A 27,925-nucleotide genomic window follows, 5' to 3' on the forward strand; every position below is an offset into this window, starting at 1 on the left:
GTCAAAGTGATTCCGCTTAGTAGTGAGTCTCCGAGACAGCCTTGTCCCAAATACGGCTTCGCCGTTTTAATTGTTTCGGCATGGAACGTATTATCATATTTTACATTAATTTCTACGGGAAAAATGGTTTCGCATTATGAGTAAGGTTCCGGAACGAATTATGCTCGTTAAGCGAAGTTCCACTGTATTTATCGTTGGCCACGGTTTGTATAAATTTGTTTAGTAACCATTCGTTTGTTCAAAACAGTTTCGATCTATTTAAACATTCGTAAAATAAACAAATGTTAAAATTCGAGATACATTTCAATTTGTATCTTTAATTAACAAAAAATTCACCCTGAAATTAATTTAAATGAATTAACCAAATTCGAACTTGTAAAATAAAAAAAAAAAATTTAAAACGACATATTTAATTGGTTAAAAATCAAACGTGAGATAGCATTTTGGTGGAATCGAAAAGCGCCCCCTGCAAATTGTTTTCGTCACGTTTTCGAATTTCTTAACTCTGATCGTAAGAGTTATGTGAGTATTAAATATGGAAAAATCATTTCCTTTTCTGATCTAAATCCCAAGGTAATATATTTAAACTTTGATTATTATTATTTAAATGCTGTCTGATAAAACTACAGCTTACGTCAGCTGTAACTTGTATGAATTCTAACCTAATTTTGATATCTAACACACACAATATTCTGTGCACTAAATCTTGTTAATATCCTGATTTGGAATTTCCAAATGGGTGGAGACATTTATTTGGAAATATGTTTTTTCTTTTTTTTTTTTCCTAAAGAGAACAAATACTTAAGTAAAATTTCAAATTCTAGAACAAAATACTTTAGATTTTGTTCTAGAATTTGAAATTCAAAACCTATTTTCCGTTGTTTATGATTAAAAACTGAAGCGTGATTAAAGGGAATGTTATCTGGTAAAGGCGATGCTTCTTGTGTATTCGATTATAAACGTTATAGTTTTCCGTGCACGAGCTTGTGCCGGTTTTGTCGATGTACGTATTAACGGGATTGACTTCTTCGTGTGCGAATTTGTGTAAGAAATGGGACGACGCGGTCTCGTTTGGTGCGGAGCGAAACGTGGAAGACGACGCGTTCGGCCCGTGCGGAACTAAACGTTACTTTCTCCGTCGGTTTTTATTCGATTAAATGGTACGATTTTACGGTGGATTTAATTTGTTAGGTAAGATTTTATTTCTGTCTTATGTCGGAGATCGTCCTTGCTTTGATTTGAGGCGAATAGAAATGCCTCCGTCTAAACGATTACGTAACTCCTATAGTGTTAATGACGTGACCTCGTAAGTTTTGTTAAAAAATTGGTCTTATCCTCCCTAACAATACCGGGTGATATATGAAGTAATCAAATTTTTTTGTCTTTTATTTGCTTTTTACCCTTGCCCGTGAGGTGAAAGAAAATAGTAACTTAAAAAGTCTGTTTGCTGCTATTTTTACAAACAACTAGAATGGTGAAAAGAAACTTTTTTTAAAGTTTGTATTAACTTAGGTACTTAGGCTACATTTATGCAGATGAGAGAAATTCAAGAGGAGAAAGAAAAACAGGAGGAGAGGGAAAAACCAAGCAAACCAAGATCATGTGCTTACAGGAATTTCTTTCTAGTTGCATTCATGCAAAAGTGGGAAGAAAAAATCTGATGAATTTTACAACAAAATAAAGTTAAGAAAAATAAAATGAAAAATAAACAAAACTACTCTATTAACATTTTCTTCCTTTTACTTATGCCCAGCCTGTGTTATTTTGCAGTTTCTTGGGCCATTTTCTTTATGTTTGACAGATTGCTGGTGTGCTCTATTATCCCTGTTTTACTATTGTTGCAAAGAAGTGAGGCAGGCTGCTGGGCTACTGCACATGCACTAACTTAGGAAAGAAGAGAAAGTTCAACAGATTGAACGTTTAAAGGAGGCAAAACTGGTACATTTTTTGTATGTTACACACAAGAACTCAATTTACCTCTTCTGCATAAACTGCATTGCAAGTGTGAATTTTGATTCCAAAAGTGTTTTTCCCTCTTCTTGCATCTGCATAAGCACAGCTTTAAACCTTATTATACTCATTACAGAGCTTATACAGAGAGAAAAACAAGCTTTTACAAAAAATTGATCAAATGGCTTGGATAATACAAAAACCTGATTAAATAGATAAAATTGAAAGACCTTTAAAAAATACCCAACTCACTGAAGTCATCTGGTAAACTCATTATCATTTTAAAGTAAGATAAAGAGCTGATAATGGGGGCAGAGTTTTATAACAAAATCCCATACATGATGTAAGATTCCTCACATTCCTGAAAACCTCACTGTGGTCTTCTGTAGAAGAACACCGCATAATTGACCTCATCAGTTTAACAACTTTGCCAACATAGTCTGCTGGCATCCTTTTTCTTTTCATACATCATCACCACAGAGAAGTTTAAGAGAATTGTTCTCACTGAAATAAATTAACACCAATATGGAAACATAAAACTTTAAATTTAAATCACTGATATTGAAAAAAATTGCATGGGATTTAATATAAACATCCATTTTTGTTGTTTCTATCCATCTCACAAATTCAAAATCATTACATCACAAAAAGATCAATGATTATAAAAAAGCTTTTGACATATGAACTGTTTCAATGAAAACCTAATGAAATGATATGAAGATAATACTCAAACACAATTTTTTAATAAAGTGAGTCTTATAATATGACACTTATCAACAAAATTTAGCAAACATTGAGAGCACGTATTCACCATAACGTTCAAACAAGATTTGCATATAGAACAGTGTGCCTGTCTAACAAAACATAATGTCCAAAACAATAGCATTGAGAAATTTCTGATTTGTTTGTTGGTTTCTTTGTCAGGCACAAACAAAATTTTCTTTAAGTTTTATTTCTAGTAATTAAGCAAAATAATCAAAAGGGATTATGATTGACACTTGGTGAGATGTTCTAATTCAAAGTTTATCTCGTATCTCGTTTGATTAGGTCAAATACACCCGAAACTTAGTTCTGTCTTTTTAAAGTATCTTCTTAATTGCTCCCAACAGAAACTTGATAATCTGTGTATTGTGTATACTAGATAAAGAATAGACCCCAAAAAATAAACCAAATTTTTGAACTGCATTTATATTCAAACGTTTTCTGAGATGTGTCAATACTTGTTTGACAAAAAATTATGAATTGCAAAAAATGTCAAACTATTGGAGTATGTAGGAATTTGCCTTCAGAGTCAGGACTGTGGAGTTATAGTTGGTAAAACTGGACTGATTCATATTCCTAATAAAAGTAAATTGTAGTATAAATGTTGTGTTAAAATTTGTTATTTCACGCATAATTTGATTAACCTATTTATATTCAAATAATACTTTAATCTTGAAAAGGAAGAACTAATAGAGAAAGTTAGAACATTCAGTAAGTTTTAAGCTTACTGAATGTTGGTAATTTCTTTAATAAATAAATCCACAATGACTTAACTGTAGCCTTTACTCATTTGAGTAGACTCAGACTTTAACAAGTTAGGGTTCTAAAAAGTAGGCTGATGATTTATGTTGAGTGATGATTGTACACATTGTGTTGCCTTGTATAGATTGTTTCATTTATCTTGGATGGGCAATGTGTAGTACTCAGTTGTTGCTTTAAAAGTTTTAAAAAGATTCATTAGCAATCTGTTCTCATCCCTAATTATATAGACTGGTCATGATTTATGAAACAAATTGTATGTTGCATGCCTTCTATCAATATGAAAAGTCTATAATTTGCTTAAAGAAGCATATGGTAATGACACCATGTAAAGTACACAAGTATATTAATGGCATAAGCATTTCAAAGGACATAAATCAACAGAATACGCCCATCCAAGTAGATTAGCTTCAACAAGAAATTAAGGAATGATTTCCTGAGTTTGCAAACAGCTCAACAGAGACTGAGATAATTAATAGGTCATCTGGCCAACATTTTGGAAATTTTGCATAGCTATTTACAACCATTGTTCACATTGATTTGAAAATACCTTTATTCTCAGTTCTCTTGAGGAAGTTAACAGATGAACAATGTGAAGAACATGCACTCATCAGCAGAGAACTGATTGACAAAATTGACAATCCAGATATCTTAAATGGAAGGATTACCAGTGATGAAACCTGATGTTTTTTAAACAATTCACAGAGCAAATGTGCTTCAATGATATGAAAATTAGCATCCATGCCAAAGCATAAAAGTTTTGACTTAACATATCCAGGGAAAGATAATATTTTTGGCTTTTTTTTATATGAAAGCTTGATATATTAGAAGTTTGTTCCTAATGGTAGAGCAATTAACAAGGAATCCTGCATTGACATTCTCTGTCACCCCTGTGATGCAATAGGACAAAAACAGCCTCATCTCTAGAAAACAAAAAGCTGGGTTCTCTATTAAGACAATGCTTTTGTGCATTGCACTCTTGTAATTAATGAATCCATAAAACACCACCTCACTGGACCTTTCTCCATACACTTTCATGTCTTCACCAAATATTAGCTCTACTGAAGGTCAGACTCACATCACGTCACTAGAAGAGGTGAAAAGTGTTTCAATGATTGCAGTTATGATGGTACTGCAGAATATATTGCAAGGCTGTTTTAATAAGTGCTACCAAGATTAGCAAAGGTTTAGCAGGTACTGAAGATGCTTATTTTGAAGGTACTCTTTTATAAATCCTTGCACTATTAACATTATTGAAAGTTCAATTTTATATTTGATTCTACCACATGTATTTACAGTAAACAGTTTCATTTCATTTTGCTAGAGTATATCATGTAATATTGACCAGGTGCCTCATATATACAGTATATATCGGGTGGGCAAGCAAGAGTTCAGTGGGAGCCGAAATGTAGGTTTCGCAAAATGCACGGGAGCCGCAGTTCTGTACCGTCGTGGCAGATAGTATGGTAAGGCGTGCGATTTTATTATATAATATAAATATAATATAAAACAAATATTGAATTTTTTTAATAAACATATTTTCAAAAAATTGTAAAAATAATAATAAAAGACAGAAATTAACACTTTCGGCAAGAGCCGCACGTAACTCAAAAAGAGCCGCATTTGCCCACGTCTGGTATATATCATCAAATAGCATTATGTTGATTGTATATTTTGTCATAAGTGCATTTTTCCCATTTTTAAAAAGTAAAATATTGTTTTAGCATATCATTTTAAATTTTCAATAATTTTAATGAATACACTAAAAAGCATTGAAGAAAGCAAGTTTTAGTTGATGGTTTATGAAATGTCATTCTTAGAACCAAGTGTTAAAAGCAAATGAAGCATTCCTTTGTTCTTACTGTTTATGCAGCATTACAGAAACGATGTATCACTCTAAGAGAATTGTTGATATCTGGCAAAAGTAAAATCTTGGCTTGTTTATTTTAAGTTCTATTTTTAAAGTTAAACTCTTGTAGAATTGTTCTATTTTTGAAAAACTTGTAAAGAACAGGACATTTGAAATAATGACATCTTCCACACACTATTAATGTAGTCAAATAAATGAACTGAAATATTGTTATTTTTTGAAAATTCTTCACATATTTTTCCATAAATTCATTGCAATTATATTTAAATTATTGCATAAAAAGCTTCAAATTTTAAGGTAAAAATGCTTAATGTTAAAAAAAATATGTCGCTGACAAAAGAGCAGCAAAATTGACAATAAATGGAAAATAAATAGTCCAAAAAAATTCATTCAAAATATCTATTTTAGTAAAAGATTAATAGAGAAAATTTTGAATATTTGAATAACTAACTAATTTCATCAAAGAATGTTTTTAAATATTAGATATTTAAAAACATAAGGATAATACTTTTTTTGTTTTTGTTTCTTTTTAATATTCAAATGTATATAATTTTTGGAAAAGAGTTTCCTTTTATGGTCATTCACGGAGGACAAGTTGGGGCTGTAGTGGAGGTCCTTAGTGGAGAAGGTGCTGTGGAACAACCAGGAGTCTGAAGTCTACACAAAATCACCAACTTCTTAATTTTTAAATTTCTAATTTCAACTCTAGCTTTGAATCTTTCATGAAAGCTCAATATGTTTTAATAATGGTAAAGTCACTGAAATTTTTAAATGGTACCATATCACATTTCGTCGTGTGAATTGTCAGGCTACTTTACTTTAGACCTATAACTGTTTGTTTACATTGGTGATGGAGTCAGTGCATTGTTACTGATTCTGAAATTTCTTTTGACTCCAACTTTACAGCCCTGAGAACAATAATAAAAATACTAATGTGTTTTGGTAGAATTGAATTTTTGTGGGCATAGCATAATAATGGTTGGGAAGCACTGCTTTAAAGACTATTTCAATGCATTTAAATCAGAAATGCGTGACAGGTGTACTGTATGTCTGTTTTATTCTAAATTAAAAAATGTTAAGCATATTTGAGAGAGGCCAGTTAGGAAACTCAATTTTTATGGGTGGCCCTATTTATACTTCATTTACTTTTGGTATTATTTTTTATCAAAAGGTTCATTAAATTTCCTAAAATAAAGAACATTTTGGAAGAAACTTATCAAATTTGCTGGCATTCTATTTTTTGTTCTAATTCTGTTTAAAGAAGCATTCTATTTTATGTTCCATTTTCAATTTAAAGAGTAACTGAAGAGGACTATTAAAAATAGTCGAAAACGTTTTTATTCTATTAAATTTTACTTGTTTGCTGGAAATACCAAGGTGTTTTGTTTTCATTCTGTTTATATTCCAGTAAGTGTTTTATATTCTTATCAATTCCTTAACAATAGTGTAAGTGTATTATTAAATACTTAAAAATTTTTAAGTAAACAAATCTAAACATTTTACATATAATTAACATAAAAGACAAAATGTTTTTTTCACTATATGAGGGTTGTTCAAAAAGTTCCCAAACTTTATTTTTTTACAAAAAAAATACTTCACTTACAATTTATTTGTTAGGGTCCCCTTCAAAGTATCTCCTACCCAACATATACACTTATCCCAATGGTGTTTCCACTTTTTGAAACAGTCCTGGAACGCTTTTTCTGGAATGCTCGTAAGCTCCTCCGTCATTTTTTTCTATCTCTGGAATGGGTGGCAAGTCTTTTTCCTTTGAGCGTGTTTTTTAGTTTGGGGAACAGAAAAAAGTCACATGAGCCAGCTCAGGTGAGTAACGTGGATGGGGAAGCACAGCAGTCTTGTTTTTGGCCAAAAACTCGCGAGTTCTGAGGAACGAATGAGCCCGTGTGTTGTCGTGGTGAAAAAAACCACTTGCCACTTTTCTAAAGTTCAGACTGTTTTTGCCTGATTCTGTTTCTTAGGCATTTCATAACCCCCAGGTAGTACTCCGTGTTGACTGTCTGGCCTGTAGGTAGATATTTGTGATGCACAACCCCCTTTGCATTGAAAAAAACAGTCAACATCACTTTAACATTTGAGCAAACTTGTTGAGCTTTTTTGAGGCAGAGATGTTTCACCCACCCTCACCATAAGCCTTGGTAATCAACTCAAAAGTTTCCATGAAAGATTTCCTGAGTTTCAGACAAAATTTCACAGAACAATGCTGCTACTTCAAAGAGCTCATTTCTGCGGATCCGATTTTTCGGCGAACCCCATAAACATTCCTTCACATAAACAGCCGTAACTAATCACCAAAACAAGATATCAACAAACGGATTGAAGGAGATTATTCAAGAGGTTTCTGTGGACACAATGCCTCCAAGCGAATTAAAAAATAACCAACTGGAGGTGTGCTATTCAAAAAGTTCCCAAACTTTTTGAACAACCCACGTAACACCGCAAATACAGTAATCCAACATTTAATTGAACAAGAAATATATACACTGTCAATCCCATTCGGATCTTCTTTGGGTCAAAATGTCATAACTGTGGAACACTTAGAAGAACAAGATACAAAACTTGTAAAGTGTAGAAAATTATATAAAAGACAATAATTGGAAATATTTGATTAAATATTAGTCAATGCTAGTTTTGAATTAGTTTCAATGTGTCTGTTAGTTGGTTTCTTGTTTTAATTTTTACTAAATTCATTGCAGAAAAACTATTCACATACATAAGTTGTAGAAAATAACATTTGAACTTTCACTGCATACTTCCTTAAGCTGGGAAATTGATATACAGTCGAGCCCACATAAGTCGACACCCGGATAACTCGACACCATTGGTTAAGTAGTCAGGTTTCTGTGGTCCCGGCCGACTTACATAGGCATTAATGTTAAAAAACTCTGGTTTACTCGACACCATTTAACTCGTCACCACTGGATAAGTCGACATACTTTTGCCGTCCCACACTCCGATAAGTCGTCACCCCCTCCCAAAAAAATGAATTCACTCTGCACGTGTGGTGCGAACTTATGTTTTTTCAGGAGGGGGAGTCAATTTCTTTATTAATATATAATTAATATATTTAATATGTTGTTGTTAATAATATATATATACATATTAATAAAAATGCCTTAACATTTTATGTATTTTTATGTATAAAATAATAACAGATAAACAAAAAAAAATATACAATCTACATCAACGTCACACCAGAATCCAATTTTGCATTTTCTCATGCTAGAGGCATTAAGAATCCTTAGGCATTACTTGCCAACAATTGACAATTGTGAAGATGATGTTTTAAAGGCATTCGTGATGGTTGAAAAAGAAAGTCGAGACAGTTAAGTGCTCAAAACAAACAACACTAAACAAATTTTTCAGTTTTTCGTCTACAGAGTAATTGTAAATTGAGGACACAATGTATTGTAAGCCTATACTACTGTATAATGCACTACTGTATTTTCCTAATTGTAGTATTGTAGTTTTTTTTTTGTGGTAGTTTTGATGTGACAACTAAAGCCTATACTTTGCTTTAGTTGTCACATCAGATAACTCAACACATTTCCACTTTCCCTTGGGGTGTCGACTGTATTTATTCATATTTTATGCGACGCAGGCCCAAAAAGTATTAATGCAGGTCGCATGCGGCCTGAGGGCCATGGGTTGCCCATCCCTGGTTTACAACGACATAGAAAGGCTGGAAAGTGGTAAGTCTGTTGCTAGACGTCCAAGAAATGGGTGAAAGAGAATTAAAATGACAGATAACAAAAGAGAGTCATTGGAAAGAGATGCAGTTGAAAAAGTTATACAGCCACTAAGAAAACTTAAGAAAGTTCAAAATATTTCTTCACTATGTCAAAAACTTACTAGTCCAACAAAATGTCCTTTGGAAGAGAAATTCAGCCATAAAATATACAAAAAAAATTCTCAAATTGCAAAGAATCTTGCTGCGTAAAAAGTCTGAAGGTGATTTCAAAGTTTCAAATGGACTGGATGTGTTATAGAAGTATTTTACCTTTGATGGAAATGACTGCCCTGGAGGAAAACACATACTGTTGAAAGGATGGAGATGAGGTTGATCCACAGGCAAAATTTAAACATTATGCAAAATTTTCTCAGAAAATGTTGGTTTGAGTAATAATCAGTCCAAAAGGAAGATGTCAAGTATTAATAGCACCCTCTCATCTTTGCATCAACAAAGAAATGTACATAAAGGAGTGTAGTAAGAAGTATCCCATTCCTCAAGAAACACCACTCAGATGGCCTGTGTGTCTTTTGACTGGACCTCACTGCTGCACATTACACAACAGATACAATTTCTATGCGATAAGAATATGGAGTCAGTTATGTCAGCAAAGAGAACAACATCAAATGGTTTGCTGAAAATTAAGTGGAACTGAAACAGCACGTCAAGTCCAAACTTTGCCAAGTTAATTCAGAGCAAGTTTGAACTCTAATGGCTGGCATGGAGTCTAAAATCAGAAGAGCTGCTTGCTTCTGATCAGATTCCATAATTTAGAGACAGAAGAAATTAATTTTGTCAGTTTTGTGTTCCTAGGTAATCATATTCTAAAAATAAAGGAGTTTGATTTTTGTGCAGATTTTTTTGTTTACACATCCTTAATATTATGTTATAATTTACAATTATTATAAAATTATTACCCATTAGTATCTAACATCATAACAAAGTATGCACAAATCACTGATAGTTTTACCTGTTTTCAAACTCTTCATAAATATCTGTAGTAAAGTAGAAAATTCTGATAGAAATTTATTTTATCAATAATGAAATAATGTAAATTATTAAAATTGAAATCTCTAACACTTTATACAAATATATTTTTATATTTAATTTTAGGTTTGTATGTAAAAAATGGATAAACTGTTTAAAGGAATTGTCAAGTCAAATAATTCCCAGGTATTAAAGCAGCAGCTCATAGAATGTTTATTGATTCGCACATGTCATCAGAGTATTCCTCCAAGAGATTGTTTTCACTTATTGAAGTATGCCTGGGAAACTGCCCTTTATGGTGAAACAGAATTTATCAGAAACTGTGGATTGAAGGTAAGTGTAATATTCTATTTAACAAGTTATGTTTTCAAGAAATGCCTGCAAGTAGAAGATTGTGCAAATTTTAGAATCTTAAGAGTCATCCTTTTCATGCTACAGGAACATAAAATCACATTCTACCATATGATTTTATGTTCTGGTAGTACAATGGTTCTTAACCTTTTTATACTTGTGGCCCACCAAATATTTCATAATTTTTTTGTGACCCCCCATTTTTTTAATAATAATTTATATTTGTTAAATTATCTATAATAAATTGATTTTTTTATATAATAAACGTAAATCATAACTTTATTATTTCATTATCTATTTAAATAACATTCAAACTTCACGATTAAACATGAACACTCTGATTTTTAACAAAAAATAAAATAAGAAACATGTCGATAAATCGATCCAAAGTCGATGCTAAAACTAAAACACCCACAACTTGTAAAGATTTTGCATATCTTTTGCAAAAATATTTAAATTTTCAAAGCCTACTACTAAGCCTAGTATTTTTCCTAATTATTTTTAAAATTCCAAGCATTAATAGTTTCTTAGAATTGCTTTGGAATAAAAGAAGTAAATACTGTGGTGTAAGTAGCATATTTGCATTTATTTCTTCTGTACTAACCAAGTTGTATGTAGGAAGAAATAAATATATAAAAAAAACTAAATAGGAAAACTTTATCTTTCTTATTTCACTTTTCAATACGATATTCGGTTATACATCAATTTTCATTTTATTATATTCCAAAGGAAATTTTGCATAATTTGGCGGCCCCCTGGCAAACTTCTTATGGACCCCCAGGGAGCCGTGCCCTGTTAAGAATCACTGCTGTAGTACAGCTTTCCTTTATAGATGCATACACTTAAATATTTGTAATAAAAGTCTTTCTGATGTTGGTATAATTTTAAAATATAATTAGTTGCACAAATTATAAGTTGATGACCAATTTTCTGTTACCTGATGGTCTGGCACTTCTTTTAATCGGGATAGAAGTACAGAAGAAGGATAATTAAAATTCCCGTAATTTCCAGAATAGTTCGTGGAACGGTCACAGATGATGACAATACCATCTGTGTGGCATGCATTCACTTGGATTGTCTGTGATGCATTTGTTTGTGATTGTATTTTGTTTGACTTTCACGTCATTATAAGGGACAATTAGGGTTAAGAGATAAGAAAGATGCATGCATGCGTCAGTGGTATCAAGCATAAATACTAGTCTGCATTTAATAAATGCTTGATTCAAGTTCATGCAATTTGAGTGAGTGAGGTCAATATAGCTTTGTATCATAATAAGAATTATTTTAAATTAATAAAATTTAATATATGAGCTAGCCAAAATCTTGCCACTTGCCACTTTACCACTTGCCAAATCGATTAACTCCACAAAACAAAAGGTATAAAAATTGATAATATGAATTATTTTTTAAATTTCTTTTTAAACTTTAAATTTAAATAAACATTGTAGAATATTTACATTAAAGCTATGCTTTAATGTAACGATATATAAAATTAGTTATGCAAAAAATGTAAAAATAATAATGATTATATTAAGGATTTACAAATGGAGTTAATTGATTTGGCCTGTGAATGGCTCATATATAATGTCAGAAATTTAAATATTAATTTATTACAAAATCTTAAATATTCAATACATTGCATTTTTAACTAATACAATAAATTAAAAATAATATATTAATGAGGGAAAAATAAGTAAGTTGTACTATATTTTTTATTATTTAAATAAATATTTTAAAATATATGCATTAATAAAAATCAACTTATTATGTTTGTCAAGTCAGTGTTGACTTACACCTAAATGCTGTTTGGTCATTTGTCATGTCATATCTCTGAATCTTGCTAGTTGCTGCTGTTAAGGTGTTACTCCATCTTGTAATAGTTTGGCCCTTCTGCATTGATGCATCACCCTTCCAAGCATTATGTCTCTTCCTAATGATGATTTAAAGAAAATAAATATCTGACAAATTTTAAATTATTCCTTTTCAAATTTCATACTTACGTGATTTTGAATTAAAAGGTCATTGGCATGTTTTGCATGATGTGTGATGCATTAACTTCTTAGTCAAGTAAGTAATTGCTAATTACATCATCCAAATATTCTTTACATTCAGTTAAAATTATGGTATAATCATAAATAACAGTGTTGATTGTCAGAAAAACTTACAAATTATAATGTCTGCAAGCTATTAGTACAGCAAATTTATTTGTAGTTAACTGTTATTATAAAACAACATAATTAAAATCTAATTTTTATAAATTTACTTTCAGGTTTATGAATCCTGGTCATCTAATAACAAAGATGCTCTAATTGAACTGTTTAATAGTATAAATCTTAACCAATATTTTGAGGATGTGGCTCTTCACCATAAAGATATGTAAGCAAATTTTAATATAACTTTATTGAATAATGTTAAAATAGAATTTATTCATTTAGAGAAATTAAAATTATCATTATTGTTCTGTGTTTTCTATTATTAATTACTGTTTTATACTTTGTTATCAAAGAAATTAAAATTTGTTGCAATAATAAAAAGTCAAAAGAATTTTAAGAGAGAAAATGTACAGAAGTAGATTTGTGCAAATTATAATTAGTTATTAAGATTAAAATTAAGAGAGATTTATGAGAAAAGTTTTTTTATAGTAAAGTAATATATAAGCATATTTTGTAAATATACTCACTGCAATGATGATTTGAATTTTTGGTTTCTGAAGTTATCTGAATTTTAGAAGCTATTTTTTTCTTGTTAATTTAAAGATGTTTTTTAGTTGAGCTGTACATTATTTAAATTTATCTAAATAAATGAATTAGAACAAAGAACAGTTTGTATCAATAATTAATCACATTTCCAACTTAAAGAATGGGATAATGTCTGTTTTTATTACTTATATCATCATCACATGATGATCTTAAATTACATTCTCACCTTTGCCTGAAGATGGCATTTATAAAATGTTGAAAGTACTTGCAGTGATATAAATAATAAAAATCATTTAATGCTGTTAGACAGTTTATAATCCCTAGTTACTAATATTTTTGTGTATGTAAACTTTCTGCTTTGCATATATTAAAAAATATCCTTTTTCATGCTTATTTAGCTAGGATGGCCAGAGACATTTTTGCGCTTTCTTGTTAATGTTTAACTTAAATTTAACATTATCTTTGAGAAATAAAACTCAAATTTTACTAGAATTTATTTAATTCTCTGTTAAATTATTGTATTTTTGAATAAATTCTGGATATTCTTTAAGAATAAACATAGACAAGTAGCTAGTGGTGAAAGATGGAAGTCAAATGAGTGTCAAACTGTCCATGGAAATTTTGTTTCTGGCTATTTATTTTTGGCTGCTTCTGCCCTATGGGCACTAAGAGGGTCTTTTTTTTCCCAGGCCTACAATGAGGATGATGTTTGGTGAGGGATGAGGCCCAACACATTTCTGACAGATCACCTACGAAAAAATCCTGGGTAACTTCCAGCATTTGATTTGATTCCAGACACCAAATCAACACATTTTAAATTTATCATAATTATAATGTTACAAGTAAACTGGAAAAACAATGTTTTATTAGTTGTGGAAATAAATAAAACTGTGTTTTGTCCCCTTTGCAGTTTATAAGAAATTTCCATGCTGCTGATAAGCTCACCGCATCCTTATGATTAATATATGTATTCTTAATGGTGTTTTTGTATATGGCTATTTTTTCTAGACTTTTTGCAGTGTGTTGGTTCCTGGCAGTTTTAATGAGTTTTGCATTGTAAAATTATGTGTATTAAAGTCAGAGTAAAATTTAAAAATTTTTAGTTTTTGGGCTGAAATTTGAAAAAAATGTAGATCTACAAATTCCCTCTGTTTGCCTGTCTTTCCTTAATCTTGAGAACAGTATTAGATAAATGAAATTCAAGACCAGATATGGATAGCTTAGGGGCAGGAGGTCCCAGTTAACTATATATGTACTTCTGATGCAAACTAGAAGTCATATTGTTATTTCAATTCAAAAAATTTCTCCCTGAAAGGTGTTAGATAGATGATCGGCATAACACTATTGCTAATGAAAAAGTGTGATGTGTAGGGGCAAGACACTATAGTACTAATTTGAGATGGAGAACATATATTTTAAATTAAATAAATTAAAAATTGCAGCCGGGCATTGTGACAATGTCACAATAAATAATTGCTTGTTGTGTTTTATAATTCTTTAATATCAGAAAATTTAAGAAAAACTGATGATGATGTATGTTAATTTGAATATTATTTATTGGGCTGCAAGTTTCCTACTATAAATTCCTACTGTCATCCATCTGTTGTCTGCCCTTCATTAATCTCAAGAATGGAGTTAGATGAATATCAAGATTGGATGTGGAAAGCTTAGGGGCCAGACGTCCTGATTATCTATATACTGTACTAACTTCTGGTCTGAACCAGAAGTCATGTGATTGCAATTCAAATTTTTTTACCTTGTTGTACAGAGCAATAAATTTGGTATAGAATTAATTGATCCTTACAATAAAATTTTAATTAAAAATAATTGACAGAAATTAAGATAAATGAATGAATTTTACTTAAGTTTTGTCTTTTTCAGGTTACTGAAACTTATAAAAATTTCTCTAGAACTTCAGGATTTAGCAATATTTTCCAAACTGTGTATTGCAGTTCAAAACAATTGCAATAACTGTTTGAAAGGAAGCAGTAACATTGAGATATTGAAATCTTTGATTGCTTTATTTAAAACGTTTCCTCAGTGTATGCCTAGTGGATCAATGGGTGATAATCTTCTGGAATCCATCATTCGGTATATTGCATATCTTCAGGTTATCAATGACTACAGCATAATACAATTTATCATAGATATTGATGCTATTTCTGCTTTCCTACCAGTAAGTACTTGATTACATGTGATGATTATGCTAATAAATATACTTAGGCTGTTTTTTTTTTTTTTTTCAATTTCTGATGGTCCATAAAACAAAGACAAGTATAAATAACAAAATGAATTTATTACCAAAAGTTAGGTACAAACATGGTTACTTTTTGACATAATCAGTGTGATGATTGAGGATTTGTCATATCTGTGGATGAGCTTTTCCATCCCCTTGTCTTAGAATGTTGCCACCAATGACTTGAGATAAGCCCTACCATTTTTTTGAAGATCATCATTAGTCTTGAACCTCTGTCCTACTAGCCACTTTTTCTATTCAGGAAAGAGGTGGAAGTTGCTCGGTGCTAAATCGGGGTTATACACTGGGTGTTTAAAAGTAATGAAGGCTTTCACCCAGCTTGGAACTTTTTAATGTGTGAAGACTTCCACCTCTTTCCTGAACTGGAAACGAGGCTAGCAGGACAGAAGTTTGAGACTAATGATGATCTTAAAAACAATGTTAGGGCCCATCTCAAGTCATTGGTGGCAAAATTCTATGACAAGGGGATGGAAAAGCTCATCCACAGATATAACAAATGCCTCAATCTTGACGGTGATTATGTCAAGAAGTAACCACGTTTGTATCTAATGTTTGGTAATAAATTCATTTTGTTATTTACATTTGTCTTTGTTTTATAGACTGTCGGAGCTGGAAAAAAAACTGCCCTCATATTAACGATGGTATAATATAGTTTCTTTTTACATTATTTGTAAGATTTTATATAATACTAACTGTGTTTACTTTGTTTAAATTTATAAGTTATAGAATATGTTGTAGTTTAAACCTCTCTTGCTAATCTAAACCTTTGTTTTTAATGTAATCATTAGTAGACAAGGAGTACAAGTCAGTGTGTGGTCTAAATTGTTGCTTATGATAGACATTTTTGCACTTTCTTGTTAATGTTTAACTTAAATTTAACACTATCTTTGAGAAGTAAAACTCAAATTTTACTAGAATTTATTTAATTCTCTGTTAATGTATTGTATTTTTGAATAAATTCTGGATATTCTTTAAGAATTAGTGAACTTTTAAGTTGTTGACAAGTTTGCTAATTCTTAAATTTTTAATTCTTTAATGCTGTCAGCACAAACATATTTAATATGTTGGTACTGACAGCATTTATGAATTTAAAAATTAGTTATGTTGTCTGAAGGGATGGGGCAAGAAAGAAACTGAAACTTTATTTTAATAGAGATCCTTCATTTAATGATAGGTTTTAATCATTCGTGTATAATTCAAAGGTAATAGAATTGATAACAACTATTTTAAGGTTATTTAACTTATTGTATTTTAAATCATTGTGTTTTATTTCAGAGTATTTGGAAAAATAGCGAAACATCCATTAACAAAACATTTAATACAATTTCTATGTTATTATCATCCAATGCTAACTGCTCACCAGCTCTAGCTTCTGTTATTGATGTAAGTTTGATACTTATAAATATTTGCAATTAAAGCATTATTTTCCTTCTGCTTGTGTAATTACATTCATAAATACATATTATCTATGTTTGAATTTAAATTTTCTCTCTCTTTTTCTAAATGTTCATGTTTAAATGCAGTTCTGCTTTATTTTTAAACATTAATTATTTATGTTGTTATTTTCTATATAGGTTTTGCCATTACATCTTGTCGATCACATTAAGAGTGTCGCGGGATGTTGGAAGTCCGTGGAAATTTTAAGAACTGCAGTAACTAGGATGATACATTGGTTGAGCTGGCCGACTGCTAAAAATATAGACAGGTGGATATTAACTGTATTAGTTGCATTGGCAGAAAGCAAAAAGTATCACACATTGATAGAGATATTTAATGCAACTATAGATATAGTAAGTTGTAATTATCAGTTTTGAATAATGAATAAATAATTTAGTAGAAATTATTAAATTGAATTCTCTCTTTATTAATATTAAGTTTTATTTTATTAAGGATTAAGGATTTAATGGGGATAAGGATTTATTAAGGATTTAGATAACAATTTATTTCAGAAAAGTATTTATTATTTTATAAGACTGTAGGATAAGGTAGATGTACCAGTTTTGACCAGTGTAGTACCAGTTCTGGCCAGAAAACAAATTTAACTTAAAAATATAATCACAAATGAAACAAACTTTTATTGTTAACTGTGTGAACAGTTTCATTTGTTTCATTTGTGATTATATTTTTAAGTTAAATTTGTTTTCTGGCCAGAACTAGTACTACACTGGTCAAAACTGGTACATCTACCCTATATACAGGGTAGCCTAAAAATCAGTTAATTGACACATTTTTTTTAAGCAATTAAAACCAGTTTCAAACATCTGCAAGTTTTTAATTGAATAACATGCTGCTGTTCCAAACTAAGCTTCAATTGTTCTCAAAATAGGTTGAAAATATATCTTGGTTAATTAACTTTTGTATTAAGTCTGTGTATAATATATTATGCTTTTAGTATGAAATTCTCATATTAAAGGCAGTTACTATAAAAGACTTTAAAAAAAAAAACCATCAACTTTTAACAAGTTTTTACTTACCAGAACTCTGTAATAAAATTATTTTGTCATCAGATTATATATTTATGATAGAATTAGGGTATGTCAATTATGAAAACATCTTGTATCATATTATATAAATTCTTATTTATGTTGGGATTGATATCTGTTAATAGTATGTATGTATTATTCTTTAAGGTTTTTACAAAATTTCAAGCAGCTATATCGAAAAGTTCCCATTTCAAGATTTTGAAATTTATGCTTCTTTCTTATCAACATTCTCCAGCCATTTTTCATAAAGTAAGTTTTTCTTAAATTTTTAAATAAATATATTAGCTAATATAATTAAAAATTTTATAATGTTAGCATTAATTATTGATTATTTTTATGTATGACTAAACCTTACAAGCTATAGTTTATATAATAAGCATTGTCAAAATTATCATAAGGATCAGGTTCATTGTGACATGATTTGTCATCGTACTGCTTGTTGGTTAATGTTTTCAACCAATGGTATTTAAAATTAAATTGCATTAAAAATATTGAGACATCTATTTTTATTTTTGTGATTTGTTGGTTTCAAAATGTTTGGGATTTTGATGTCAATTTTAAAATTTTTAATGATTTATTATGTGGTTGGCCAGATAGCTTCATGGTAAGGTGTTAGCATACTGCTGTGGAGATATGATTTCAAACACAGTCCATACATTCCATAATTTATTATGGGCAGTATAATTCCATCTGGAGATGGAAATGATGCCCTGACTGTAGTCCTCATTGTGGGTTAGGGTCAACTATAGTGGACATAATCATAATCATTTCTTTAAAATGGCTTAAAAAGTTGTGAACTTTTGTGAAAAAGTGCTCCTAAAAATGTATAAAAGTAAAATGATCATTTTAAGTAATGAATCTATAAAAAAAACACAAACTTGAGAAAATGATAGAAAATTCAAGTCAGTTAGTCACTTTCAAAATCTAGTCTCATAGTTTACAAACAGAAAAGCATTGTACTTGCAAACACAGTCATTCTACATTCTCCATGGTCAGACACAGATGATGCAAGGAAAGTAAATCTTTGAACTGTGAAAACGATCTCTCAACATCAACAGATATTAGAGTAACATATTTGGTTTTCACTAAAATCTCCAGGTTTTGTGACTGAAAACACTCAAGAGTTATAATTTGAATATCCAGATTTTTGTTCTCAGAATATTCCAGTTTCTCTAAAGCAAATCCATCCAATTGGTTTTTTTAGCATGTTTAAAAATCTCACTCCTCCTTAGTTATCTCTTTACATAGATATAGAGATAATTGGCTTGATCATTTAATCAAAGTCTTTTTCATTTTTAAAATGAAATTATTGGTCAAAGAAAATACTGCCCTAATTTCTTTACATACCCTGCTAAAGTAATGGGCAAGACAAGTGACATGTATCATATTTTGATACATCAGCTTCTTATTTGAACATGCACTTAGCATGTATGATGCCTGATCTGTTACAAGTAACCAAACCGTCTGTATGGAATGGCAGAGTTCCACAGTTTGGCACATGCATCATTGAAGGCTTGCATAACAGTTGTGGAATGTTTCTTTTCTAATTTGCATTCTTTTAACAGCATAAGTTGTGCTTGCTCTTAACAGATTAATGAGAATGTTCAGCATGTAAATTTTTAACACATTCATTGTTTTCATCCAAAATAGTAGGAAGCAAGTCTGTTTTTTTTTTATTCCTGTATTTTTTGAAAGATGCTTCATATGCAGGTTGCACATGCTTTTCCTTAATATGCTTTGGTCAGGGATTGACTGCATGGTATACTTTCTAGAAAGGTTTTGAATGTGGGATGATTTACCTTGTTAAAAACAATTCCTAACTGTATTAAAGCTGTAGCCAGTTCATGTGAAAATTCATTCTTTTTGCTTACATTGACCTTTGCAGAATTTAATGATGCCAAAAAAATAAAATTACACCTTTCAGTTCTTTCTTTTTCTGTTAGAAATATGTTTTGTGTATTTAATGTGCTTCTCAATCCATGAAGAGAGATACTTTTTATCCAAATTTAGGGTAACATCACAAAGTTCATGTATCAGAATACTAGCCTTGGTTGTAATTTCTTTGTCTTTAAAGTTATTTATTAAACTCCTTCAGTTTTGGCTTTATCTTTGCAGTTTTTTAAACCCAGTAAGCTGTCACATCATCACAATATCCCTTCCTTACCTTCATGAACAATGGAATCATCGTTATTATTTTATGTTAGAGGAAGGTATTTAAATATCAAAAATATTTCACTAATTACAAATTTAATTCAGATTTATAAGTAGAAAAAGAAAATACACAAAACACCCAATTTAAGTGCAATAAAGAGGTAAACTATCAGAAACATGCTCAGTGGTAAAAAAGGAGGAACTAATACCCCTTCAAATGCATGTAAACTTAATAAAGAACCATTGTATGATACTTTGAAACAGGCCAAGTAATGAAAAGGAAAAGCACCTCAACTTTCCAACTTTAATTATGACAAGCATTTCATTGCATAACAGTTTGAAGATATAAAGCACTTAAGATATTCCTCATAAAACAAAATGAAATCTTATCTTTGTTTTTTCTGTTTTTATTATTATTATTATTATTAATGTTGTTCTTTAAGTTAAGCAGTGATTTATAATGAAAATATCAATGATTTACAATTTATTTTTCTCAAACAGATAGCTAAACAAATACCAGAAATACTAACACAAATAGAAGAAAAAAATAAGCATTTTACTGATGATATTATTGAAGAAATGGTTGAATTATTCCATACAGTTATGTATTTGCATGCTGGTTTTCCTGATTTATATAATCCTATTATAGAGAAATTACAGGTAATATTTTTATTTTAAGAATAATTGTCATTTTCCAATGTAACTAATTATTATAATAATTTATTTTAGAAATATAAAACTCCATCTAAAGAAAAAATGAAGCAGCTTCTGTCAGAATATAGATGGGAAAATCAAATTAAGTATAGCAAAATTTTATATTACATTAAAAAATTACTGTTAATTATACATTCTGAAAAATATTTAATTGGATTGGCTAGATAACCATTTAGTCAGATCCTTGCCTATTATTTTAAAAGATACTTGATCCAACTTGATACAGATCTTTGATTTTTCATAATTTGGGCAGCATAAATGAGGCTCAGTCAGACATCATTTCCTATCCTTCATCTGAATTCTGTGTGATTTCATTGTAGATGGGATCACACAGAATGTAGATGAAAGATCAGGTCCAAAGCACAATAAACTGTGAGGCCAGCATAACTTCATCCATAATGTGCAAAATTATTGTTGGTAATGTTGTTTATTATATGCTGGTGCTATGTGTAGAAAATACAGTTCAGTTATTTTGCATAAAATCTAAGTCAGACCCTTTTTTTTAAAGTTTCAATATTGTATTACCAATAATTTTTTTAGAACATTGTTCTTTTAAGTTCTGTGTACTGATATTTTTATTTTATTTATAATAATTTATGTTTTTTAAATTATTAAAACGTGATGAAACTTATTCTTTTGACATGTGAAAAGCAGAGATCTTTTAAAATGCCTTTTGAATATTTTTATTCGTTATGCAGGCCTACAAAATTTAACTTTTTGACTGGGGATTAGATTAAATATACTATGCTTATTTCGGAAATAAAATTTTCTTTTCTGTATCACAAGAATTTTTCACAAAGAAAATTAATACAATTTGTTTAATTTTCTTAAAACAATACACAGTTCAAGAGCCATTGAATAATGATTAAATCTAACCAAAAATTATTAAATATATTAAAAAAATTTTCTTAGAAAATAATTTTTGCTTTGTGTAAATTTCTGTGGTTCATTATCTGTTTCAGGATTGCTGTACATATCATCAGTTCACTGCAGTATAGCTTAACTTCTCATCCTGACAAAATATCTAATGATGTAGGACAGGGATGGCGAACCTTTTTTGAGTCTGCGTGCCATATTGTAAGCATACTTAGCTTTAAAGATGTTAATGCGTGTCAAAGTCTTAGACTTCTAATAATGATATTTAAAGAAATTAAACGAATACCCTTTAATTCGAATAAATGTTAAAAATCTGATTGAAAAAAGGATGATCAGGTGATAAACAGAAAGGACGATTGAAAAAAACAGAAATCATATGATACATTACGTGCCAGATGATTTCTCTTACGTGCCACAGGTTCGCCACCCCTGATGTAGGAGATGATGGTATGGGTAAATCAGGAACATATACAAGTCTGACAGCAGAGACTGCTGTTGGATAGACAATAACCTTTGTTTTTGCTATTGTAGCCCTATGCCACTATAGTCAAACAAAAACAACATGCTTCATCACTTACTGGTTCCCACCATACCATTGGAATATCAAATAAAAGTTTTTCTTGCTTTGACTCCATTTTCTCAGTTGTTCAACATATACCTGACAAACTTGTTGTTGGGGGGGTTCTTTTCTTGTCTTGGTCTCCAAGTTTTGTGCTTTTATATTGCACTGCTTTTTTTGGACTTCAATTTGAAAAAATTGTGGACTTTAAATTCTTACTATTGTCCATCCATCTGTCTTTCCTTAATCTTGAGAACGGAGTTAGATAGATGAAATCTGAGGCCAAGTATGGAAACCTTGTGGACAGGAGGCCCTGATTAACAATATACGAACTTCTGATGGAAACCAGAAGTTATGTTGTTTGAATTCAAAATTTTCCCCTGAAAGCAGTTAATAGATGACTGGCATGACTCTATTGTTAAAGGAAAAGTATGATGTACAGGGGCAAGCCACTACTAATTTGAGGTGGAGAGCATATATTTTAAATTAAAAATATGATTAAAATTGCAGCCAGCATTGTGATGATATCACAAAAAATAATTGCTCATCTAAACTAGAAAACTGCAACATATATAACAAAACAAATCTGGACTGTTAACAGGAATGCTTGATATTGTAAATAACAACATAAAAAATAAAAATAAGCAAAATACTCTTCTATGTTATCATTTGAAACACAGTTCCAAAATGCATTTTCACATAAAGTGTGAAACAGTCATTGATATAGTAATGCCATTGTTTTCCTTTCCAATCTATTGTATTGCCAACTATTATTACACTTTCCAATACAGTAGAATACAGGTAACCCCCTTACAACACGGGAGTTACGTTCCAAAAAATTGCCGTGTTATGTGAATTCGTGTTATACGAAACAAAGAACTAGTACGAAAAGGGGGGTTAAGTTCCAAAAATTAAAAAACATGCTATTATATCTATTATATTTTCATAATTAAGATAAATATCTTTATTAAAATTTTCTTAAGAAGTGATACATATTAGTATAAATTAAACAGTGTTTTCGTGATCACTAAGCACTATTAACCGAAAATTTTTAATCTATGTAACGGTCCCAATGGTTCAGTGCTTAAAAACTGCTGATGGAATAAAGCAAGATGGAATAAGGGAAAAACATCTGGCAACACTAAAAGCAGAAGCGTGGAGATCTGACAACGCTGAGAGAAGTTTTGATAAGGACCACGTGTATCGACAGAAGGCGGGAAAAGAAAATTTACATACTGTACTTAAGTACTTATAGTTCACGAAAATTATGCATGAAAATCTGATAGTACGAAAAATGTCAAATGAGGTATCTTTTGCACTTAAAAGCTTTATCACGTTTATTGAACGGAGATTTCCGTATTTTCAAATTATATAAAGTTCGCTTTTAATAGTTTTTATTACATTTCATGATGTACAAGGGCTTTACCCAATTCTCGAACCGTGTCAGAGTGAATCCGTGCTATAAAAGTACCGTGTTATACGGGGATGGTTCCAATTCTCGAACCATGTTAGAGTGAATCCGTGCTATAGAAGTGCCGTGTTATACAGGGATTACCTGTATTTTGCTACGGTAGATGTACCAGTTTGGCCAGTGTACCAGTTCTGGCCAGAAAACAAATTTAACTTAAAAATATAATCACCACATATTCAAATCTGTCTAATGAAACAAACTTTTATTGTTAACTGTTCACACAGTTAACAATAAAAGTTTGTTTCATGTGTGATTATATTAAGTTAAATTTGTTTTTCTGGCCAGAACTGGTACTACACTGGCCAAAACTGGTACATCTACCCTATCTGCTTTACATAGGAAACTGAAAAATCTCTGTGATATAGAAAAACAATGATACTTGTAATTCAAAAGTAATTATTAAAATCAACAGTTTACTGAATAATTAGTTATTCTAATTTTAAATTTTAACATTATTATATGTATTATGTAGAAAATATTATAAATAAATACACTTTGTTGCAAAAAAATTGATGTCTTAAAACTGACATATAACAGTAATCAAATTTGCATGTGGAATGGTAGTAAGAAAATGAAAATATTTAATTATAATATCACAGAACAAGAAGTCATCTTTGAAGAATATATTTATCATAAATACTGCATATTAATAAGTTGTACAGTGCAGACTAAAGCTCTTTGACGTTGGTCAGTTTGCATTAATTGCCAGACTGCTTTTGCCATTTTTGATTTGTAACATTTTAATGAAATTGTAATTGTTTCACTACCATTCCATGTACAGAATTTGATTACTATTGCATATTGGTTTTAAGGTGCATGATTCTTTTGCAACAGTGTTATAAGTTAATTTCACAAATTTAGATACATCTATTTTTAAAAAAATTCAAGTGTATTTTATGGAATTGCATTAATGTTAAGAATTTTTTAAATACATTTGCTTTAGGAAGAGAAATAAATCTGAAACTGGAATGGTAGGATTAGATAATATTGGAAATACATGCTATCTGAATTGTATTCTTCAGTCATTATATATGACAGATTAGTAAGTTTTCATTTTATAATTTGAAAACAAACATTAGCATTTTATTAATGTTAAATTTATTATTTGATTACTTTTAGTTTCAGATATTCAGTGTTAAAAGTGGCCCCAAAACCTCAGGAAACTATATTACTCAAATTACAAGAAGTGTTTGCTTATTTAAGTTTAACACAGGTATTGTGATGTTCTTAATATTTTTTAGTGTAAAAAAATATTAAGTTGATCTTTGTTTGTTTACAAAGTTTAGTGCACTTTTTGAGATTCTTCTAAGAGCAATTTTGCACAACTTATACTACATACAGAAAAGTTTTGTCTTAATGTTGTTCTACACATTTGGTATTTTCCAATTGCTGAATAATTGCCTTTTGCCAAAGTGTTTGTCATGTGGTGAGCACATACATACACACACACAATTATTTGCTGAACATTAGTTTGTTGTGGGAATTACAAATGTTTGACAGAGATTTGTTTTCTTTGATTTGGCACAATATATTTACAAGGAGTGGGAAATGGTGAATACCAGACATTTGTCAAGTGAATCACAAGTAAATCATCTACACTACTTGGCATTTGGTGAATACCAAATGTGTGGAGTTTGCTTTTCATACACATCAAATTTTTAGAAATACAAATTTGTTATGCAAACTTTGATGTATAAAACTAATGTGTTTAATTGACATTAAAATATGAAAAACTTTGAATATATTATAAAAATTTGAGTAGCATAATATTTGTTTTAAAAAATTTAAAGTGAAGATAATCCAATAGAAATTACTATAAGAATAATATTAAAACCAATGGCATTGATCCTTCTTAGTAAACTAATGGATCATTCATGAAAAGTAATGAATTCAAAATCTTATACATATTAAAAAGGGTGTCTTTGACTGTCTTCCATTCAATAAATTATCAATATAAATGTCAAATAGTTGCATAAGTATAGTTTTTATACGTGTATTGAACTTGGTAGAAAACATAGAAAACTTTCAATACTTGTAATTATTATTTTGCTTTCTTCCCTGTGGACACTAAGAGGATTTCTTCTGTGCTCTTCATGGTTTCACCTAGACTTATGATATGGAATGGGGCAGTCAGGTAGCGAGGAATTGGGCCCAACAATTCCAGGATAAGACTACTTATGAAACATTCCTGGGGTCACTTGTGTGGATTCAATCCCAGGTCACCCAGGGCAACACACATTATTATAATTATTTCTACATAACATAAGTCAAGACTGGTATACTACAGTATACTATATAGCTTTGCCATGTGTGTATATAATAAGGTTTTGGACAACATTCAAATTACATAATGTCCTATTTCACAGAATGTATTGTGTATATTAAGCAATGCATGATTTTATATTAAATGCATTTTTAATTTTAAATACGTAATTATGTTACGATAATTTTGATTTAAATTTGAAAGATTAAAGTCTTTGCTTTAGTTTTATTAAATAAAAAAATGATTAAAATATATTAATTAATATATTTTTTTTTAAGAGACCATCTTTCTCTCCAAATCATTTTCTGGAAATATCAAGACCATCTTGGTTTAAAATGGGAGAACAGCAAGACTGTGCTGAATTTCTTCATTTTCTTTTTGATTTGCTTATTGAACAGAACAAGTTTACTTGTCAGTCTCCACAATCAAGTGAAAGTCAAGATAATTCACTAATTGAGAATGTGTTCAGTGGCGTTTCAGAGACAACATATATTTGTTCTTGTTGCAATAATTCGTCAGTTCGTTCCGAAAAGTTTACATCACTACATTTGGCAATTCCAGATGCAGATGAAAATAAAGATTCTTCAGATGCTAAAGATGAAGTCAGAATAGAACTTAGTGATCTGATATTAAATTATCTAAAGCCTGAAATTTTAGAAGGTGAAAATAAATATTTCTGTGATAAGTGTAAAGAATTACACACGGGAAAAAAACAGTCAAAAATTAAAAAGTTTCCTACTTACCTTATAATAACACTTCTCAGATTTTCATATAATCCCGTTCTTCATAAAAAAACAAAAATTATCTCAATAGTTAATTATCCGTATGAACTGTTATGGCCTTTGGATGAAAATAATTGTAAAGTCTATCATTTGTATGCTGTTGTCATTCACTCGGGTACTTCAACAGAAAGAGGTCATTATTACACATATGCAAGACATTTGTCCTCAACTACTACTAATGTGCCAGTCCAAGAACAGAAATGGTATCTATTCAACGACAGTCACGTGTTTTTAACGTCTTACAATTCTCTTGAAACCTTAGCACAACGATTCCCAAAAGATACAGCCTATGTTTTATTTTATCAGGAAGCTCCCAATGAGAGAACCTATTGTATTACTGATGAGAATGTTAATAATTTCATTCATTCAGAGCTGAAAGAACTTATATTTAATGACAACATTAAATATTTAGAAGTAAGTTGAATTGTAAATATTTATTAAAAATAAATTCAAAGTTTTTAATTATGTATTATTTTTAGGAACAAGAAGCAGAACGTTCCCTTGAACGAATGAAACATTCTCAAGATTATCTAATGCTGTCCAAAAGATTTCACAGGGATTTTGATGGTTCCCCTCCATCCGGAGGTTGCGGTAGTTCTGGATCAGATATGTCTTTTCCAAGATTTGTATATTAGAAATATTTATTTCAAGAATATTTGACACAATTATAAAAAAACCAAAACAATATAAAGCTTAATTTAATAATTTATATGTAGATTTAATATTTGTTAAAACTAAAAGCAATGTAAATTAGTACATATGTACATAGATTAGATCTTTAAATTATGGAGTCAAAATCCATCTGTATAAAATTACCATTTGTTGCTGAAATTTATAAATATTTCAAAATGACATAATAATTTTAAAACTAATAAAGTATTTTACACAATCAAAAAAGAAAAATTATAAATGTATATATTTAATACGTCTTTTTATAAATAAATTATATGTTAAACAAGAACTCTGCTCAGTTCCATTAACTAAAATTATAATAGATTTAACATCTTGACTAATTTTAATGTAGTATATATTTTTATACAGTATTTTTTTATCAAATATCACACTAAATATGAGTTGGGTGCTTCTTGAATTGAGTGCAATTTTTAAATAAGTTATAAAATATTAATTATAGATGCTATCAATAGCATTACTACAGAATGATCGTATAGAGCAAAAACCAAATTTTGTATTAGGAATAAAAATCAATGAGATTTCAGCAATTGTGCCTCCATTTATGTTGAAC

The 27,925-nt window shown here is 30.0% G+C and overlaps 1 protein-coding gene across 1 annotated transcript; it reads left to right on the top strand.

Moving 5' to 3' along the window:
- Positions 1-418: 418 nt before the first annotated feature.
- LOC136982258 (ubiquitin carboxyl-terminal hydrolase 35-like) lies at positions 419-27,728 on the top strand. Its single transcript, XM_067278726.1, has 13 exons — positions 419-573; positions 10,203-10,409; positions 12,697-12,803; positions 15,008-15,302; positions 16,659-16,766; positions 16,958-17,173; positions 18,014-18,115; positions 20,519-20,677; positions 20,747-20,817; positions 24,581-24,679; positions 24,757-24,850; positions 26,179-27,096; positions 27,162-27,728. The coding sequence occupies exons 2-13, from the start codon at positions 10,218-10,220 to the stop codon at positions 27,315-27,317; spliced, it is 2,517 nt and encodes an 838-aa protein (XP_067134827.1). The 5' UTR covers positions 419-573; positions 10,203-10,217; the 3' UTR covers positions 27,318-27,728.
- The last annotated feature ends 197 nt before the right edge of the window (positions 27,729-27,925 follow it).

The sequence above is a fragment of the Centruroides vittatus genome, unplaced genomic scaffold (genome assembly GCF_030686945.1).
Source record: "Centruroides vittatus isolate TY-2023 unplaced genomic scaffold, ASM3068694v2 contig_817, whole genome shotgun sequence".
In the NCBI taxonomy this organism is placed as follows: Eukaryota; Metazoa; Arthropoda; class Arachnida; order Scorpiones; family Buthidae; genus Centruroides; species Centruroides vittatus.